At 48.8% G+C, this 22027-nt stretch overlaps 1 protein-coding gene across 1 annotated transcript in view; it reads right to left on the bottom strand.

Annotated features, from left to right (window-relative positions):
- The window catches only part of LOC140394090 (myosin-16-like), a 123241-nt gene that overhangs the window by 95625 nt on the left and 5589 nt on the right, over positions 1-22027 (bottom strand). The window contains exons 2-8 of the mRNA XM_072480928.1: positions 19901-20044; positions 17269-17425; positions 8340-8367; positions 5483-5579; positions 2051-2143; positions 314-377; positions 117-215 (exon numbers count right to left, since the gene is read on the bottom strand). Coding sequence (XP_072337029.1) covers positions 117-215; positions 314-377; positions 2051-2143; positions 5483-5579; positions 8340-8367; positions 17269-17425; positions 19901-20044 — 682 coding nt within the window. The remainder of the gene's footprint in view (positions 1-116; positions 216-313; positions 378-2050; positions 2144-5482; positions 5580-8339; positions 8368-17268; positions 17426-19900; positions 20045-22027) is intronic.

A 22027-nucleotide genomic window follows, 5' to 3' on the forward strand; every position in this document is an offset into this window, starting at 1 on the left:
GTGTATCCAGCCGGAATGTGGTGACTAGGGGCTTTTCACAGTAACTTCATTGCAGTGTTAATGTAAACCTACTTGTGACAACAATAAAAGATTATTATTATTATTAAAATGCTTACCTAATAATGGTCCGATCTTTCCTGACAGGATCTGGTAGAAGATGTGGTAGCCCCTCTCAGCTGATTGTTGTGAGATGACACGTGATTTTTCTAGCAAATCTAAATGAACAGATATGTTGCGAATGTGAAAATAATCCTATCTTTAACTACCAACCACAGCATCAAATGAAAAAGAATACTAAAAACCAGATGCTTACAGCTCTCAATATCAGCACCAGCCAGTTTACCAGATGGACCAAAGTGAATTCGGATGAATTTACCCTTGAGGGAATTGCAAAACAAAATTAAATTGAATTTAGTTACCCATTACCATCAGCATTAATCTTCAGTCTTAAATAGGTCATGATATACATACAAAGAGGAGGAATAATTTGATAATCTAGCTTTCACTAAAGTTTCCCCCGCCATCTGGTTAGTTAGGGATCGCACCAATTGCAGAGGTTGTCAGCCGAGATATGTCTGAAGAATGAAACCTTCTGCCATTGGCTCATGAGGTGGGAAAGGCTTCAGCCTGTCCTCCGCTTACTTTCACGGACTACATCAGTACAAAGTGGATGTTAATCTACCTGTGAGGAATATCGGCACACTGGTTGCAACTTAATCCAACCAGAGGATCACAGATTGGTTCAGACAATTGGGTGGCGAGAAATCTATCAGTACAAATGCTTAAACTTATGGAAAATGCTAACACTGTTACAGTTGTGTAACTCTGGCCTCATCACTTTATTTGCAGGGAGCAAAATACTGCAGGGACTGGGAATCTGAAAAGCAAAAATAAAGCTGAAAATACTCAGAATGCCAGGTAGCATTGCTTGAGAAGGAGCAAAGTCAGCCAGTTGAGGTTTCAGGTCCAAAACCCTTTCTTAGGATCTGCTGAGCTTTTCTAGCTTTTTCCTGCACTGTTCCATTTCTGCTTTACATTAAAAATTGACTTGTGACCCATCCCATCAAATTTTGATCAGGCAAAAAAGGTGGAATTCAAGGAAGATGCAGAGTAAGATGGATGCCACTGGGCCCATTGAGCTGGGTCGGTTTTATGAGCGAGTTAATCAATCGGCTCCACTCCCCTGTTCTTTCCCCACAGCCTGCACATGAAGTATTTACCCAATTGCCTGTTGTAAGTTATTGTTGAATCTGTTTCCACTGCCCTTTCACGCAGTGCATTCCATATCACAACATGCCACAAAGATCCATTTCCCCTCTTTGTTTCTATGGTTCCTTTGCTAATTATTTTAAATTGGTATCTGCTGGTTGCTTGCCTTCTTGCCATGGAAACAGTTTCTCCTTATTTACTCTGTCAAATTTTCTCATAGTTTTGCAAATCTCCATTAAATCTATGGAATAAAACGTCCAACTTAATTTGTTCCTGATATTGGGCAGGAAATATAGATGACCTTTTATTTGTTCATGGGATCTGGGGACCCCAGGCAAGGCCGCATGTACTGCCCATCCCTAATGTGGCCATTAGAAAGTTGTGGTGAGCCGGCTTCTGGAATACAACTGAGTGACTTGCTCGGTCACTTCAGAGAGTAGTTCAGAGTCAACTACAATGCTGTGGTACAGCAGCCACATGTAAGGCAGACTCTGTAAGATTTCCTTCCCTAAAGGACTTTAGATGGGTTTTAATGACAAGATAGTGGTCGCCATTACTTATACTAACTTTATATTTAAATTTCAACTGTAATTGAATTTAAACTCATGTCTCCAGGTCGTTAGCCCAGGCCTCTGAATTAATAGTCTTATAACATAATCACTGTGCTAATGTACCCTCACCGCGAGCCTACCAACACCTTAGCAAAAGTTATTCATAAGTTTCAGAGCAGTTGATCGTAGACTGGTCTCAAATAAAGGACAAAACGTATAATTATGCAACAGCAGGATCCCTTATTTAGTAAAACATACACAAAGGGAAGGGAAGAAAGAAATGGACTTACAAAGCGGGAGGAGTTGTTGTTTCTGGTTGTTTTCGCGTTGCCAAAAGCCTCCAGCACAGGATTAGCCTGGATGATTTGATCTTCCAGGGAGCCCTATACAAAGGAAAAGAGAAAGGGAAACTGAAACTTAAGATATCAGTTCAACACCTTTTTCTGCATGAAGGATTTATTTTATTAATTTTCAGAGAAGTCTATTGCACTGAACTCATTCCAGGCATAACATCAAAAAGCCATGATGTGGAGATGCCGGTGTTGGACTGGGGTGAGCACAGTAAGAAGCCTTACAACACCAGGTTAAAGTCCAACAGGTTTGTTTCAAATCACTAGCTTTCGGAGCACTGCTCCTTCACCTGAGGACGAAGCAGTGCTCCGAAAGCTAGTGATTTGAAACAAACCTGATGGACTTTAACCTGGTGTTGTAAGACTTCTTACTATGATCAAAAAGTCAAGCCAGGATTGGCGACCCTTTGTTCCAAATTTACTTCACAATTTTCAGATCTAAGTACATAGAAATAGTAACCATTGTATTAATGTAACAGTGATATAAATGTTAACATTTTGGAAAGTTTGGCATTCCCTTGTTCCTCCCTTGTTGCTGTGAGACAGTGGTCATAAACCTCCCTGAAAAGACGCAAAATACAATTGTGCAGTGAGATTTGGAATTCTCAAATATCTTGGTCCAAACTACTGTGTTACCAGTTCATGACATCACCATGCCGATCACTGATCTACAAGTAAAGCAAATCTTTGAACGTGCAGTTAGCTGATGCAAAATTTTGATTTATTTATGTTCATATGAAGTCAGGTTTAATTTTAAAAAATATATATTTTTATTCTCCTTTTTCACATTTTCTCCCAAATTTGCACCCACCAAGAATAAGCAATAATGAATATAATGTCTATCCCCATATCAACAACAACAATCCCATCCTCCCACCAACCCCCAAGCAACTGCCCGCATGTTAACATAAACAAATAACAAAAAGGAATCCGGAATCACCTATAGGCACCATTAATACATATAGTCTCCCTCCCCTCAACCCTCCCGACCGCCCCCCACTAATGTTCGATGTTATCCAATTCTTGAAAGTGCATAATGAATAACGCCCAGCAATTGTAGAACCCCTTCATCCTTCCCCTCAATTCAAACTTAACCTTCTCAAGAGTCAAGAATTCCAACAGGTCCCTCCGCCTCGCCAAGGCACAGGGTGGAGAGGTTGCTCTCCATCCCAACAGGATCCGCCTTCGGGCAATCAACGAGGTGAAGGCTACAGCATCTGCCTCCGCACTGGTTTCCAACTCCGGCTGGTCCGACACGCCGAATATGGCCTCCCGAGGACCCGGGTCCAGTTTCACTTGCACCACTTTAGAGATTACCCTAAAAACCTCCTTCCAGTAATCCTCTAGCTTTGGACAGGGCCAAAACATATGAATGTGATTTGAGGGGCAAAGTCAGATTTAATATAAAGATTTTTGTGATTGAGGTATGATGGAGTCTGCTGGTGTCACGATACGTTCGGATGATTCAAGCCCGTTTACAAAGCTTGGTCTATCTTTCAGTTGAGTTAAGTGTCTCAAGCAAATTTGAAGTTTATTGTAAGAATGTTTTTGGAAGCAAAGCATTTGAAGCTTAAGAGGATAAATGATCGAAGGAAAGAACATAGACATGTGTTTAAATTGCCTTGTCCAATGCTGTTTAGGAATCTAAAAGCCGTGGCTATTGTGCCTCAATAGATGTTACACTGTTGTTTGGGAGGTTGCTTAAACTCAAGTATAATTAACTTTATTTTCCAGAAAAATAAAAGAAAACACATTGGCTGGTTCTTGGAAGGTCTACATTGAATGTAAAAATCATCCAACAATAAACATGTTAAACTGAACACACATACTGTTGGTTGTCAAATTACCGTTATCATGAACATCTTGATTCTTTTAATACATGTTAACCCTATGGAACACATCCTGCAAGCACCATGGACCTCTGACAATCTTACAAGTGTGAAAATATTCTCCACTGCTCTCATATCATGCAATGATAAGGCACAGAAAGAGGCAATTGGCGTATTGTGCCTGAACTGGGTCTTTAAAAGACGTGTCCAATTAATCTCACACCCTGCACTTTCTCCATTATCTTGCCATTTATTTTTGTCCCTTCAACTATTTACCTAGTTCCTTTTTGACATTATTGTTGAATCTGCTTGCATCACTCTTTCAGGCAGTGCATTTCAGAGCATAATAACTTTATTTTTTTCCCCCTTCACACCACCAATCTTTTGCCAATTGCATTAAATCTCTATCCTCTGGTTCCTGACCTTTCCGCCATTAGAAACAGTTTCTTGTCATCTACCTAATTAAAGCCATTCCAGTCTTTTCATAGAGATCATAGAATTTACAGTGCAGAAGGAGGCCATTTGGCCAATCGAGTCTGCACCGGCTCTTGGAAAGAGCACCCCACTTACGCCCACACCTCCACCCTATCCCCGTAACCCAGAAACCCCACTTAACCTAAGGGCAATTTAGCATGGCCAATCCACCTAACCCTGCACATCTTTGGACTGTGGGAGGAAACAGGAGCACCCAGGGGAAACCCACGCGCACGCGGGGAGAATGTGCAGACTCCGCACAGACAGTGACCCAAGCCAGGAATCGAACCTGGGACCCTGGAGCAGTGAAGCAACTGTGCTAACTACTATGCTACCGTGCTGCCCTATCTTCATTATACTTTCATTATCTTCTCTGCTCTAAGGAGGCAACTCCTTTACTCTCTAAACATAACTGAGGGTCTGCTGGTACCATTCTAGTAAATCTTCTCTACACCCTTATGAAGGCCTAGATATTATTCTTAAATTGTTGTGCCCAGAATTGAACACAATGGGCACGATTCACCCAAATGGGAACAAAACCCCATAGCGGTGCATTTAGCATTTAAATGGCAACCCGATCTCCGAGGCCCTCATAGTGATCCCCGACCTAAACGCATTATGGGAGGCCATACTAGCTGTCTCGCTCTAAGATGCAGATTTGCCAAAAAGTGATTCTGCCCACAATGGGTGGGATTTACATCGCGTTGCGAGGCAGGTAGGTCCCGGGACTGGGGTCTCCCGACTTTCATCGTTCATGCTGCGCCGCAACAAACTGCTTTTCCGACGCTGCGTGTCCATTGGATCACATCCATTATGCTAGACAAGGCCTAAGGTTCAGCATGACTTCCTTTTTCTATGCTCTATGCCTCTGTGAATAATGTCATGGATCCCATATGTTCTTTTAACAACCTGCTCAACTAATAATAATAATCTTTAGTCCCACCACTTTCAATGATTTGTGTACAACATCTCTATGTCCCTGAATCCTTTAAAATTGTACCATTTATTCTTTACTTATTCTTCCTACCAAAATGTATCACTTCACAATTCTGTCAAATTGTAATCTTACCTTTGTATCACCTTCAGCTATCTTTAGGCCGCCCATATTGGCAAAATACTGAATAACCTTTTTAGTGTTTTCAGTTTTCCCGGCACCGGATTCTCCGCTATGTGTGGAAAAGGCACATTTTCAAATTGTTACTGATATATTTGAATTGATCCCAAACCATCATTTTCAGACATTTGAAACCCCAAATTGCCTTGCAACATAGAACTGGATGAACTTTTGTGATCAGTTTTAGACCAAGACAAGTTGAAACTCAAAAGTACAACAGAAATAATTTTCTCTCATATACACATTTGTACCTGATCTGTACACTCGACAATAACAGCAGTTGAGTTCTGCAGCTAAATCTTTACCCCAACTGTGCCAGAGAGTCTGGATGGTAGCAAGGACAGATCAGTTCCAATCCTGCTTATGGGGCATTCCACAGAGCCTGTTCCCACCTCTTGCAACAAAGAAGCTCCAGGGGAAATGAGGTCAGTGATGAATCTTCTCTCTTCCTCCTGTACCCACAGGCTGCAGTGTGACCAGTTACAGCCCATTCAGACATGATGGTAGGGTGGTTGGTGGTTCATAGCCATCTGGGACTGAACACAAGAATTAGGAGTAAGAGTAGGCCATTAGGCCCCTCGAGCCTGTTCCATCATATGACAAGATCTTGGCCTCAACTCCGTATTCCTGTCTGTCTCCATAACTGTTGACTCCCTTGTGAAGGCAGATGTTCTCGCCTCTGCCTCGTTAATAGCCCAGTGGTGAGTTCTGCTTGCGGTGGGGATCTCCTACTTCACCCGGTGCCTCGGTCCGGTTGGGTGACCTCATGGAATTTGTACATCTGGAGAAGGTCAAGTACACCGCCAGGGGGTCGGTTGAGGGTTTTTACCTGAGGTGGCAGCCATTCATTTCCCACATTAAAGAATTTGCCACCACAGCTGTTGGGGGAAGGGGGGGGATGGGTGGGGCTGGTTCTTGTTTTGGAAAAGTGTGTTTCTTTCTTCGGCAGTATTTATATGGTTGGTTGTATTTTTCTAATATTCCATTATGTAACGTCAGCTGTTTGTGTTGATATTGTGTTATTATCGTAGATCATAGAATTTACAGTGCAGAAGGAGGCCATTTGGCCCATCGAGTCTGCACCGGCTCTTGGAAAGAGCACCCTACTTAAGCCCACACCTCCACCTTATCCCTTATCTCTGTAACCCAGTAACCCCACCGAACATTTTTGGACACGAAGGGCAATTTATCATGGCCAATCCACCTAACCTGCATTTCTTTGGACTGTGGGAGGAAACCAAAGCACCTGGAGGAAACCCACGCAGACACGGGAAGGATGTGCAGACTCTGCACAGATAGTGACCCAGCTGGGAATCGAACCTGGGACCCTGGAGCTGTGAAGCAACTGTGCTAACAACTGTGCTACCGTGCTGCCCGTTATGTTTGCTTTCAATGGAAAATATTTAATTAAAATATTTTTAGGAAACCAAATATGGTTGTATACAGTGACAACATTATTCTCTTCCAGAATGGAGATGATTGGGTAATTTCCCATCAATTGGAGCCTGCACTGCTGTGTGTGATTTTACTCACGTAATGTGTGTGTAACGATCCTCCACTGACTGCACTCTGCTGGAGAAATCACCCTATTTTTATTGGGAGACATTACCATGTTCTGTATTTTCTGGTTCATCGTGCCTCTTTGTAAATAGATTGTCTGCTGATTGCCCTTTAGTGGCCTGTTTAACTAGACTGCTGAGTAAATGGACTCTGCTTGTTATACCATAGACAGCTGTGAGCCCTGCTGTTAATCCAGTTTGTGACATAATATAACTTTTTGCATAATGGTTTCATAGACACTGAACAAATACGGCCAAAGAACAAGGAGCCAAAACACCAAGCAGCCTGTCAGTGGAAGCACGCCCGTAACTGTCACTCAGGCAATAATGTAGAATGTGTCACAATTTCTGTGGGATAGGGTCATCTGCACATTTAGGTTGACAGCACAGAGAGGCCCTGTCGTAAGCAGTGAAGTGAGAATTATTTCCTCTTTATCCAAAGGATAGTCTCCCCTTGAGACCCATCGCCTTTTTTCTGAAGCATTTAAGGGCAAGTATTAGGCCCAAAACACAATTTATGACTGCTTTCAGCAAGCACGGGTTCCCCTCGGCCTATCAGATGGTTTTCTGAGAATATTTATCTGGGGGATCCTGCAAACCCTCCAGAAATATCCTTCTGAATAGAGATGGTGTTGGTCAACGATCCATGTGTTGCCCGTCCACCTCCCCCACCAGAGTTTCCAAGACTCCTTTCCATAAGGGGAAATCCTATTTCAACTGTTATAACCCTCAAGGAGGTCACGGGGTATGGCCTATCGGGTTCCCCGTGACCTCAGCTGAGTATGAACTTCCCCATTAAAGGGGCAGACTTCCCCTTAACAAGGAAAGCCTGTTGGGTACAAAACCCCCCCCGCCTAAATGTAAGTCGGGGTGCGAGAACCTTGTTTTGCCTCCAAACATCTGTTTCCTTGTGGTCACTCTGCTCAGATCCAACAGGAACTAAGTACATTCCACCTTGTGTTCCACTCAACGTCTGACAGTTACAAGCACCCAGGTTCAGGATGTAAATTCAGGCCTGTAGTATTTAACATCAGAGTGATTCTCGAGACTATTCAACAGTGCAGTCTTGTCAGTGTCCTCCATAAATCAAAAGCAGACATAAAAACATATCATTTGATTAACTGTGACGATGTTCATGGAGATTTACTTGTGTGTTCATACAATTGTAATCATCCATACTGTTTTTCGTACAGTTTTAATTATCCCCAACAGTGAATAAAAACTGTAACAGGTTCATCTAAATAGTTACTTACGTGATGAGCATCGATTGGTTTTCACGCTCTGCCAAAAAAATTAAATACAAACAAAATTATTGGAAGGCCCTCTCAATTATGAGAGAGTGCTCTAGTGGATTATAAGAATGATTTTACAATGGTTGAAGATTACAGGACTAAATCAGTGATGGTGTGCCGCTCACTTTGAGCACCATTCTCATACTCCTTTGATGAATGAAAACAAGTTGCTATGCAAATGTTACCAGCATCACAGAGGAAAACAAAACTCCATTTGATATTCCTTTCCTGTAAATCATATATTTATGCTTTAGTTTGCACCAAGTTTTAAACAACAATCCTGAATCCTCTAAAAAAAGAACCCAGCAAACATTGAATCAATTATGATTGGGTGGGTAACTGTAAGATGCCATGGACTTGGTCTACATCAGTCTAGCATCAACTCTATGCAGCACCATAGTGAATGGCTGGGGATGGAGCCCCACAGCGCCACTTATGAACTGAGATGTTTGAAGATCTTCAATTTAAAAACCGACAGGAGGTCCAAAGAATTTCTCTGTGGTTAAGTATCCAAAAGTGATAAAATGTACCTGCAGGGTTTTCTTCCCCTTTATCCGAAATGCCATGTTTAAATTTGTAATTCTTTTTTAAAAAAATTTAAATTTAGAGTACCCAATTATTTTTTTCTCCAATTAAGGGGCAATTTAGTATGGCCAATCCACCTTACCTGCACATCTTTGGACTGTGGGAGGAAATAGGAGCACCCGGAGGAAACCCACGCAAACACAAGGAGAACGTGCAGACTCTGCACAGACAGTGACCCAATGTTGTGGGGGTGAAACCTACGCAGACACGGGGAGAATGTGCAAACGCCACACGGACAGTGACCCAGGGCCGGGATTTTAACCCGGGTCCTCAGCGCCATAGTCCCAGTACTAACCACTGAGCCACTGTGCTGCCCCCACCTCATGCGGAGAAAAGCCCTTCCTGTCGCCGTCTACCCTTTTGCCCAGAGGTTCTCTGGAGGACGGTGTCATATTGTGGGGAGCTCGAGTGGTAATCCCACTGCAGGATCAGGAGTCCCTGCTAAAGGACTTACACAGTGGGCACCCGGGCGCCTCGAAGACGAAGATGTTGGCCCGTAGTTATGTCTGGTGGCCCGGCATTGATGGGAACATTGAGAGGGTGGTGCGAAGCTGCCCAGCATGCGAGGAGCATCAGAAGCTCCCGCCGGCAGCCTTCCTTTATCCATGGGAATGGCCAGTGCGCCCTTGGGTTCGACTACATGCGGACTTTGCAGGGCCTTTCATGGGGTCCATGTTCCTCATCATCGTGGATACGCACGCAAAGTAGCTAGAGGTGTACAGGATAGCCTCGACAACCTCCAGGGCCACGGTGAAAAGGCTCCGGTGCTTGTCTAGCACCCATGGGATCCCTGAGGTCCTGGTAATGGATAATGGGATGCTCTTTACTGGTGAAGGGTTTGCCACATTTACAAAGCAAAATGGCATCCGGCATATTAGACCCGCCCCGCATCATCCCTCCTCCAACCACCTGGCAGGTAAAGGCGGTCCAGACTTTGAAAAGGGCCATAAAAAAACAAACCTTGGGTTTCATGGACAAGTGACAGGTGTGGTTCTATTTTAACTACAGCACAGCGTCCCGCGTGACGATGGGGATCGCCATTGCAGAACTGATGATAGACCGGCAACTTAGAACCCAGTTGAGTCTCACATTTCCGCACCTTGGCAGGAAAGTGGAGGTGAGACTTCCGGTTGCGGCTATGCGGAGCTCAGTCGCACATTCGGCGGCTCCCGCAAAAACGGACTTTTGGGCTCTTTTCAGGGCCCCCAACGGCACTTTTTCAACGTTTCCCGGTGTGGGAAGGAGATTACAACAATTCCCCGATAGTATATGGCTTTTACCAGGAGCGGGGCAAAGGAGATGGAGAATCGGTCGAGGTGGAAGAATCTGCGGATTCTGGGCCTCCCGGAGGGGCTGGAAGGGCCGGATGTGGGGGCCTATGTGGTCACCATGTTGAACTCGCTAATGGGAGTGGGGTCCTTCAAGGGGCCCCTGGAGCTGGAAGGGGCCCATAGAGTGTTGGCGAGGAGGCCCAAGGCTAACGAGCCTCCGCGGGCGGTGCTGGTGCGGTTTCATCGGTTCACTGATCAGGAGTGTGTGCTCAGGTGGGCCAAGAAGGAGAGGAGCAGCAGGTGGGAGAATGCGGAGGTTCGAATATACCAGGACTGGAGTGCGGAGGTGGCGAAGAGGAGGGCCGGGTACAATTGAGCGAAGGCGGTGCTGCACAGGAAGGGGGTGAAGTTTGGCATGTTGCAGCCGACGCGACTGTGGGTCACCTACAAGGACTGGCACCATTATTCTGAGTCTCCGGAGGAGGCGTGGGCCTTTGTTCAGGCCGAGAAACTGGACGCAGATTGAGGGTCGGGATGGGCGTTTGGGGACTGCGGTTGATATGTTACTTTTTGAGGGGGGGGTCCTTTGCTCTTGGTTTCTTTTTCTTTGTGTTTTTCTCTTTCTGGTCGGTGAGGATGGTTAGGGCGGGTTGGGCACTGTTCTGGTTGTGTTGGTCGGGGGGCTCTTGGAGGGGGGTAAGCAAATGGAACTGGGGTGGATGGCCGGCGGTGAGATGGGGCCCCGCGGGGGAGGGGGAGGCCCGAGTCGGGGGTGAGGGGACTGGGCCTGTAAAAGGAGCTGCGTCAGAGGTGGCAGGGCCGGGTAGGTGGAAAGCACGGGCTTTTTCCCGCGCTGAAGACTGGAGGGGGCGGGGCCAGGGCGGGGAAGCGAGAGTTGTTTCCCGCGCTTAGGATGGAAGGGGGAGAGCCTGTGGATGGGGAATGGAAGAGGAGGGTGTACCACAGAATGGGAGGAGTCGAAGGAGAGGCGGGAGTGGCCGGGGTCAGCAGGAGTCCGCTGTCTTGCGGAAGTGCAATGGGGGGAGTAAATCATCTAGGATGGGTCCTAGCCCGGTGTGGGGGGTTGGGTGGGGGGGAATCGAGTTGCTGCTGCTTTGATCAAGGGGGAGCTGGAGCGAGTGGGGGGGGTCGAGACGGGGCTCTGCCGCCGTGGGGAACGGGCCGGGCGTGGGGTGCGGGCGTGGGGTGCGGGCGCGTGGCTGGCCGAAGAGGGGTTATGGCTAGTCGGGGGGGACCCGCCCCCTGGTCCAGCTGATAACCTGGAATGTAAGGGGACTGAATGGGCCGGTCAAACGGGCCCGCTTGTTCGCGCACCTGAAGGGGCTCAAGGCGGATGTGGTTATGCTCCAGGAGACACACCTGAAGGTGGCAGACCAGGTAAGATTGAGGAAAGGGTGGGAAGGTCAGGTGTTTCATTCGGGGCTGGGTGACAAAAATCGAGGGGTGGCGATCTTGGTGGGAAAGAAGGTGGCATTCGAGGCGTCGAGCATTGTGGCAGACAATGGCGGTAGGTACGTAACGGTAAGTGGTAAGCTGCAGGGAGAGAGGGTGATACTGGTCAATGTGTATGCCCCGAATTGGGACGATGCGGGTTTTATGTGGCGCATGTTGGGTCGGATCCCAGACTTGGAAGTGGGGGGCCTGATAATGGGGGGAGACTTTAACATGGTGCTGGATCCGGCACTGGATCGCTCTAGGTATAGGACGGGTAGGAAGCCGGCGGCGGCTAGAGTGCTGACGGGGTTTATGGACCAAATGGGAGGGGTGGACCCTTGGAGATTTGCAAGGCCGGGGGCTAGGGAATTTTCATTCTTCTCACATGCCCATAAGGCTTATTCCCGAATCAACTTTTTTATTTTGAGCAGGGCGCTGATAGCGAGAGTAGAGGATACCGAGTATTCGGCAATAGCCATTTCGGACCACGCCCCGCATTGGGTGGTCTTAGAGCTGGGGGAGGAGAGGGACCAGCGCCCATTGTGGCGCTTGGAGGTGGGGCTATTGGCGGACGAGTAGGTGAGCGAGCGGGTCCGAGGAAGTATAGAGAGGTTCCTGGAGGCCAACGATAACGGGGAGGTCCGAGTGATGATGGTATGGGAGGCGCTGAAGGCGGTGGTTAGGGGAGAGCTGATCTCCATTGGGGCCCACAAGGAGAGGAGGGAGCAGAGGGAGAGGGAGAGGCTGGTGGGGGAGATGGTGAGGGTAGACAGGAGGTATGCAGAGGTGCCCGAGGAAGGATTGTTGAGGAAGAGGTGCAGCCTCCAGGCCGAATTCGACCTGGTGACCACCAAGAAGGCGGAGGTGCAGTGAAGGAAGGCCCAGGGGGCGGTCTACGAGTATGGGGAAAAGGTAAGCCGGATGCTGGCGCATCAGCTTCGGAAGCGGGACGCAGCGAGGGAGATCGGGGGAGTTAAGGACAGGGGAGGGAGTGTGGTGCGGAGTGGGGTTGGCATTAATGGGGTCTTCAGGGACTTTTATGAGGAATTGTACCGGTCTGAGCCCCCTCGGGAGGAGGGAGGGATGGGCCGCTTCCTGGACCAATTGAGGTTTCCGAAGGTGGAAGAGGGACTGGTGGCGGGACTGGGGGCCCCGATTGGGCTGGAGGAGCTGACCAAAGGGATAGGAAGCATGCAGGCGGGGAAGGCACCGGGGCCGGACAGTTCCCCCGTCGAATTCTACAAAAAATATATGGACCTGTTGGGCCTGTTGCTAGTTAGGACCTTCAATGAGGCAAGGGAGGGTGGGTGCTTTGCCCCCGACGATGTCCAGGGCACTGATCTCCTTGATCCTGAAGCGGGACAAGAATCCCCTGCAGTGTGGGTCTTAAAGACCGATTTCGTTGCTAAATGTAGATGCCAAGGTGCTGGCGAAGGCCTTAGCCATGAGGATTGAGGGTTGTGTGCCGCAGATCATCCACGAAGACCAGACGGGGTTCATGAAGGGGAGGCAGTTGAACGCGAATGTGCGGAGGCTTTTGAACGTTATCATGATGCCGGCGAGGGAGGGGGAGGTGGAGATAGTGGTGGCGATGGACGCTGAGAAGGCCTTCGATAGGGTAGAGTGGGGGTACCTGTGGGAGGTGCTGAAGAGGTTTGGGTTTGGGGAGGGGTTTGTCAGGTGGGTCAGGCTGTTGTATGAGGTCCCGATGGCGAGTGTGGCCACAAACAGGAGGAGGTCCGAGTACTTTCGGTTGCACCGAGGGACGAGGCAGGGGTGTCACTTGTCCCCCCTGCTCTTCGCACTGGCGATTGAACCCCTGGCTATGGCACTGAGGGAGTCGAGGAACTGGAGGGGGTTGGTGCGGGGTGGGGAGGAGCATAGGGTGTCGCTCTATGCGGACGACTTGCTACTATGTGTGGCGGACCCGGTGGGAGGTATACCGGAGGTAATGAGGATCCTCAGGGAATTCAGGGATTTCTCGGGGTACAAGCTCAACATGGGGAAGAGCGAGCTGTTCGCGGTTCACCCAGGGGACCAGGAGAGGGGGATTGGCGAGCTCCCACTAAAAAGGGCGGAGAGGAGCTTCAGGTATTTGGGGGTCCAGGTGGCCAGGAGCTGGGGGGGCCCTGCATAGGCTTAATTTCACAAGGCTGGTGGAGCAAATGGAGGAGGAGTTCAAGAGGTGGGACGTGTTGCCGCTGTCCTTGGCGGGTAGGGTGCAGTCAGTCAAAATGACGGTGCTCCCAAGGTTTCTGTTCCTGTTCCATTGCCTCCCCATGTTTATCACGAAGGCCTTCTTTAGGCGGGTCAACAGGAGTATAATGGGGTTTGTGTGGGTGCGAGGGACTCCGAGGGTGAGAAGGGTGTTCCTGGAGCGGAGTAGAGATGGGGGGGTGCTGGCGCTGCCCAACCTCTGTGGGTACTACTGGGCCGCCAATGCGATGATGGTGCGCAAGTGGGTGATGGAGGGGGAGGGGGCTGCATGGAAGAGGCTGGAGACAGCATCTTGTGTGAGTACACGTCTGGGGGCGCTGGCAACGGCACCGCTGCCGCTCCCTCCAAGGAGGTGTACCACAAGCCCGGTGGTGGCGGCTGCCCTCAAAAAGTGGGGGCAGTGGAGACGGCACAGGGGGGAAATTGGGGCCTCGGTGTGGACCCCAATACGGGGGAACCACCGGTTCGTCCCAGGGAGAACAGATGGAGGGTTTTCGGGGTGGCACAGGGCAGGGATACGAAGTTTAGGGGACCTGTTTGTGGACGGGAAGATCGCGAGCCTGGGTGAGCTGGAGGAGAAGTACGGGCTCCCCCCGGGGAACACCTTCAGGTACTTACAGGTAAGGGCGTTTGCCAGGCGGCAGGTGGTGGAATTCCCGCGGCTAGTGCCACAGACAGTACAGGACAGGGTGCTCTCGGGGGGGGGTGGGTGGGAGTGGGGAAGATCTCAGAAACTTACCAGGTGATGCAGGAGGAGGCCTCGGTGGTGGAGGTGAAAGGTAAGTGGGAGGAGGAGTTGGGAGAGGAAATTGAGGAAGGTACGTGGGCAGATGCCCTAGGGAGGGTGAACTCTTCCTCATCGTGCACGAGGCTCAACCTCATACAGTTTAAGGTTCTGCACAGGGCACACATGACCGGGACAAGGATGAGCTGGTATTTTGGGGGTGAGGGCAAGTTTGTTAGGTGCTCAGAGAGCCCAGCAAACCACACCCATATGTTCTGGGCATGACCAGCGCTGGGGGAATTTTGGAAGGGCGCAGCGAGGACGGTGTCGAGGGTGGTAGGATCCAGGGTCAAATCGGGCTGGGGGCTCGCAATATTTGGGGTCGCAGAGGAGCCGGGAGTGCAGGAGGCGAAAGAGGTCGGTATTCTGGCCTTTGCGTCCCTGGTAGCCCGGCGAAGGATTCTTCTTCAGTGGAAGGATGCGAGGCCCCCAAGCGTGGAATCCTGGATCAATGATATGGCGGGGTTTATTAAATTGGAGAGGGTGAAATTCGCCTTGAGAGGGTCGGTACAAGGGTTCTTTAGGCGGCGGCAACCGTTCTTAGACTTCCTGGCAGAACGGTAGACATTGGTCAATGGCAGCAGCAACTCGGGGCGGGGGGGGGGGTTTACTTTATTTTTGTTTTTCTTATTTACACTGGAGGGTCTGAGGGGGTGTATATACCTGTTATGTTAAGTCGGGGTGTTAATGTTAATTTATTATTTATGTACGGGGAGGGGGGGATGGTGGGTTGCTTTTCTAGAATGTTTTGTACTTAACCCTGTTGGGTTCCTTTTTCATTTTGTTATTGATATTTTATGAAAACCTTAATAAAAATTATTTTTTTTAAAAAAGGAAAGTGGAGGTGCAGCTGGACATGTAAAAGTGGCATCATGACAGGATGGCGCCAGGGCAGCAATTTCACTCCAGGGACACGGTCTCGGCCCATACAATATTCTGCTCAAGGAGACGGGGCACTTTGGCTCCCAGGTGTCGTGCTGGAGAGAACAGGATCGGTCTCATACAAAGTTCGGATTCAGGGTAGACTTCAGCAGAAGCATTTGGACCACCTGAAGAAGCAGGAGCCTGCGCTACACAACACCAAATCTGCAGCATTGACTTCTCCTCCATGCTAGGAAATGCCCCTCAGCCTGGGGACACAACCGTCAAGATCCCAGCGCCCGGCCCAGCAGGAAGAGGATGACTGCAGCTCGGAAATGGACACGGAAGTGTCCGTGCCTATGGATGACATTGAGTTCCCGACAATAGCGCTTCGGAGGTCGGCCAGAAAATGGCGGTCGATGAGCCGATACACATCGCCCAACTCAGAGTCGCTGCAAGCAGAACAGCCTCGGGCAAAACAGCACAGAAGGCCCCCACCGTTGGCGGCTGAAGGGGAACTTTTGGACTTTGGGGGAGAGGGGTGTTATGACCCCCACGAGGGCCATGGGGAAACCATTGTTCATCACCCCATGGGGCTCATGGAGTACGAACTTCCCAGATATGATGCAGAGGCCACCCAGCTGAAGCTTGTTACAGACTTACATAAAAGCCGGACTAAAGCAGGGCCTGGTGTGGTTAGTGTTACGTTCTGGTGCTTGGCTGATCGGAATAAGTGCACTAGAGTACGTCTAGTTCGTGACTAGTTAAAGTTTTATTGTTCAACAATAACGTGGGTTACATAACCGTAAGAATATTATCAAAAGCTACTAACTATTATAAATTATCCAAGAGCTACTACAAATTGTGACTATCCACTATGAAGACTATCTCTCGACTGTTCTCTACTACCACCTGGTGGTTGGAGGTTATATCAAATACCCTATACATGATTGCTTATGCATATCATCATAGTTAGTTCTCCAGCAAGGTTTGGAGTGGGAGTGAGTTCCTGCCTTGAGCAGAATATTGCATATAGTTTAATAAATCTCTGTTCTACTACCAATGGTTTCCTCAAGTTACTGAAACCCTAATTGCCTTAACTAGGCCGTTTCAGAGTTAACTGCTTTGCTGTGGGTCACATGTAGGCCAACCAGATAAGGATAGCAGATTGTAATAAACCAGATGGTTTAATAATCAATTACAATGAGAGTTGCCACAGTTACCATTACTCTGACTAACTTTATATTTTTAGATTCCAACAGCTGTAGTGGGATTTGAACCCAAATCCCCAAATCATTAGCCTCAGCCTCATAACTGTTAGTTCTGTGACAATACCACTGCACCACCATCTCCACTGGTAGAAAAAGTGGGAAATATGCTGAAGCAGAGGAATAAAGAAAGGAGCGACTTAAAAGGGAAATGGTTGAATGCGACAAAGATTTGCTGTGATGTCTGGTGCATAACTAAATATGTACTGTATTAAGTTCAAAGTGCGATGAGCAGCATCTGCATTAAGGAAAACCTATTTAAAACACATTCTACCATGCAAGCAGAGCAAAAGATTGTCTGCATATAGCACACCACAATTCCCATCCAGAATAGAGATGATCTCCCACCAATCACACCTGGAGACCGTTCTGTAAGTGGTGCAAATACTCAAGTATTTTCAACTTGTTTCAAAATCACTGAAAAAAAAATCTCTTGACTGATTTCTTACCTACGAGCATGTCATGGTAGGCATTGTCTGAGATTGAGAAAAGGTGAGGAGGCATCTCATTGCGTTTTTTGCCCTTGTACATATTAGCCACTCTGCTTCCATAGATAGGCAGCCACTTGTATGGATTCACTGTTACACAGAACAACCCAGAATAGGTCTACAAAAAAAGAAAGATAACCAAAATAAATGTTACAATTATAAAGCGGTTACATGCTATTAATTTGATGAGTTCCGCAGCAGCATGAATGACAAAGAGGCACCACTGAACTGAAGTTACTTGCCAACTACAGCGCCTTTCACGATCTTAAGACATCCCAAAGTACTTTACAGCCAATGAAGTATGGTTTCTATAGTAATGCGACCAATTCACACACAGGAAAGGTCCTATGAATGCTAATGGGACAATGACAAGGTATACTGGTATTTTGTTTCAGGGATAAATCTTAATAATAATAATAATAATAATAATCTTTATTGTCACAAGTAGGCTTACATTGTAATTAAGTTACTGTGAGAAGCCCCTAATCGCTATGTTCAGCACCTGTTCGGGTACACGGAGGGAGAATTCAGAATGTCCAATTCACCTAACAGAACATCTTTTGGGTCTAGTGGGAGGAAACTGGAGCACCCGGAGAAAACTCACCCAGACTCAGGGAGAATGGGCAGACACCATACAGATAGTGACCCAGCAGGGAATCGAACCTGTGACCTTGGTGCTGTGAAGCCACAATGCTAACCACTGTGCTACCATTCTTGACCAGGGCACCAGGGACCACTTAACAGCTTTTCCTCTAAATCGTGCCATGAGGTCATTTATGTCTACCTGAGTCCTTGGTTTAACAGACCCACTGAAAGATAGCACTTCTGACAGTGTAGTGCTCCTTCAGTCCTCTAGATTCTGTATTCACGTTTCTGAGAGTGTTGCCTACGAAACCTGCTTTGTAGTTTCTTCTGCACACTGCCATATCTGGTTCTGCACCTATTATTATGGATTGGGACATCTTCTCTGGAGAATGTACTGTGGAGAGCGCTAATACCTCTGCTACTATCTCTGATATTGATTTGGCATAATGCTCAGAAACCTCACTTGTTTCAACACTTCAAAAAAACAATTTCTGCATGTTTCATAAAATCTATCCAAGATCCATCACTTTTTAATGTTTGATTTGTCTCGTCCTGGCCTCAGAATCTCCTCCAACCTTTGCAGCTTCATCATATTGAAAACACTTCACTTCAAATTATTCCAAGAATGGAATATATTCCCTAAACTGGGGAAGTTCCTTTCCCTCTTACAACTTTGGATATGACGTAAATACACCTCTGACCTCTCTCCCTTCACATACCCTTTCTCACTTGCAGTGATGGTTAATATCTCGAGAATTTCCCTTGTCTCTTCTAAACTTTAAGTATGCCTTCTAACAGGCGAAGGCGGGCGACAGCCTTACAATGTTAAAATCGCTCACTACACAGTCCTCGACTTTACCTCAACCTTTCCCAGTCCTTGAAAATTTTGGAACTCCATTAGCCTCTCATTACCTTTTGTATATCTTGCAAATGTGAGATAAATACAAGGGGCGCGATTCCGAGAGGCCGCGCCGGTTGGGAGAATCGCCGGCCGCGCCATTATATCGCACGACGCCGATCCAACGCTGTCCCGCCATTCTCCCAACCGGCGAGAACAGCCCCGTCGAGTTCTGCGCCGCGCCAGCCGGAGAATCGCCCAAGACATTCACAACGGCGATTCCTCGGTACCCCCGCTATTCTCCAGCCCGGATAGGCCGAGCGGCCGCTCCGACACAACAGGTTCCCGCCGGCGCCGTCCACACCTGGTCGCTGCCGGTGGGAACTGTGCGGGAACGCTGGGGGGGGGGGCGGCCTGTTGGGGGGGAGGGGGTTCCTTCACTGGGGGGGGGCCTCCGATGGGGTCTGGCCTGCGATCGGGGCCCACCGATCGGCGGGCCGACCTCTCTAAAGGAGGACCTCCTTTCCTCCGCCGCCCCGCAAGATCCATCTGCCATCTTCTTGTGGGGCGGCCTCGGGGAGGACGGCAACCGCGCATGCGCAGGTGACTTCATTTACGTGACGCCGGCCACGTCATTTACGTGGCGCAGCTATTTACGTGGCGCCAAGGCCCAGCGCACGTAAAATACGTGACCCCGCTCCTAGCCCCCCGGGGGCGGGAGAATAGGGGGCTGGGAGCGGGCTCCGACGCCGGAGTGAAACACTCTGGTTTTCACTCCGGCGTCGGGACTTTGTCTCCCTTTGGGAGAATCGCACCCAAGATCTTCCTTTCTTTCCTTTCCCTGCCAACTGTCCCCACCCCTTCCTTCTACTTCCTTTTCCATCATTCTGTTCCCTTCCTTTCTTCCCTTCCTTTCTCCTCTTCATTCATTTCCCTGCCTTTCTCCCCTTTCCCCTTCCTCCCCTTCCCCCTTCCTCCCCTTTCCCCTTCCTCCCCTTCCTCCTTCCCCCCTCTCTTCCCCTTTCCCCTCCCCTATCCCATCACTCCACTTTCCCTCCCTCCCTTCCTTCCTGCCCCCTTGACTAAATGAGGGAATTGGCCCATCACACCGGTTTCTTTCAATTTTAACAAAAATAGAAAGGCACAAATCAATAATCCTGTGTGACATACATAGATCCGCATTTTGACGTAGCGATCACGCAGATTCACAAGAACGCTGGCCTCATTTAGAAAGGTCAGGTTGGCCATGTCCGTGGCTTGGTAAAACTTTGGTGGATTCATTTGGTTAACATCATCCTTCTTAATTGTCACAGTCTGAAAAAAACACATCAAAGCTAGTACAGACTTTAAATGCAATGTGTAATTTATATTATTGTATTCTGGAGTAACACATAACCATTTTTGTGAGGACCAAGAAGAATCCAGCACGAGTTTGTGGAGTCAAACAGAAAGTAACTTTATTTACAACAATACGTATATAGCAGCAGTACTTCACCACTGTTTCCTTCACTAGCCGGTACCACACTGGCCAGCTCTATTTGTACAGGTGCAACTGCTAATTATTGTCCTGCCCCCCCCCCCCCCCCCCCCCCCCCTCCTCATTGGGGATGCTCATACTCCTTAAAATACAACAACAACATCATGGGATAACCAATTGTCCCCAGCCAATAGGATTCAGGCAGGTTATAACAACCATCAATTAAATGATGAGGATTGACCTTGGGCAGGAATTTCGAGTCGGCGGGTGGGCGTGGCCAAAGAATCCCGCCATAAGTGTTGACGGCAGGGCTGAATTGCGTGCGGTTCACATTGACGTTGGGGGCGCTATTCGGTAAGAGAGTCAGGACATGCAAATAGGCCAGCACTCGGCCGGTGCAAATTGAGAGCAATTCCTGGCCCACCAGGCGTTCTAACCACTGGGGTCAGAGTTAGCGCTAAAGAGCCTGGCAGCTGGAGCTTTTTTTAAGCGCTCCACTTACCACACACTCACTGCAGCCACCAAGATGGCTCACAGAAGACCTGCAACCCCCCCCCCCCGGAGTTAGGGAGTCCAAGGTGGGCCCACAGCTCCATGCCAGGAGGAATGGAAGGATACCCTCTTCCCCAGATGGGCTGCAGACCTAAGCCTGCCCTCCTGTACACCGTCTGGGTGGTGGTGGCAGAGACAGTCAGCGCTGCCAGTCTCACCAGGAGGTGACAGCCGGTGATCCGGAGAGTTGGGAGTCACGAGTGAGGCCTCCACCCTGAGAGGGGCAGAGAACCAGGAAGAGTTCAAAAGGCCACAGTTCAGGTGTCCTCTGGATGGGGTGAGATTTGCTGATCCCCTCCTTACTCTGAAGTGGGGCAGTGCTTCTGAGGAGTGCCAACGCCTGGTGAGCTTGGCTACATCCATCCCCTTGATGATACAGCTGGGGCATCAGTGTGCCCAGAAGGGTGGCCTGGGTGGGCTCCCAGATGACTGGAAGCCTTCTGAGCATTCAAAGGATACAGGCAACACTCAGCAGTGTGAGCAGCCAGAAGCTTGTAAGATGCACCAATGGGGTGCATTTAAAAATGGCGGTCTGAGCCAGGTCACCCCAGTCCTGAGGGAGACACCAAGTCGCTACTGCCTCTTGTCCGGGCAGCCACCCCCCAGCAAGCCCCACAGTTTTCAATGTTTTTTTAGTGTTTTTTTAGCTTCTCAGTCCCCCTCCGCAGCCATGGCATCAAGTCCTTTAAGAGAGCGTGGGGAAAAGTTTAGAACTGATGTGTGAGGCAGGCTTTTTACACAGAGGATGGTAAATGTATGGAACGCGCTGCATGGGGAGGTGGTGAGAGCAGGTACGATAGCGGCATTTAAGGAGCATCTAGACAAATATATGAATAGGGTGGGAATGGAAGGATACGGACTCCGTAAGTGCATACGGTTTTAGTTTAGGCAGATACCATGGTCGGCGCAGGCTTGGAGGGCCGAAGGGCTTGTTCCTGTGCTGTATTGTTATTTGTTCTTTGTTGGTCCTGTTTGTAAATACCTGCCGTAACTCGCGCCCACGTGAATTTGGCCTGAGAGGGGCAGAGCACCATGGAAGCACAGAGCATACTGAGATAACCTGGTAAGTACATTTAAATGAATGCAAATGCCAGTTTTGCATGGTTGCTCTGGCACGGGGCACAAGTTGTTTTCGTCGCCAGGGAGGGACCGGAGCATGCCGCCCAATCGGCTCCGGACATGAACTTCAATTTTTGCCGGATGCCCGATTCTCCACCTGATCATGATTCGCGTTTCCGGTGTCGCAAGGCAGAGAATCCAGCCCAAAA

Source organism: Scyliorhinus torazame, chromosome 17 (genome assembly GCF_047496885.1).
Source record: "Scyliorhinus torazame isolate Kashiwa2021f chromosome 17, sScyTor2.1, whole genome shotgun sequence".
Classification (NCBI taxonomy): Eukaryota; Metazoa; Chordata; class Chondrichthyes; order Carcharhiniformes; family Scyliorhinidae; genus Scyliorhinus; species Scyliorhinus torazame.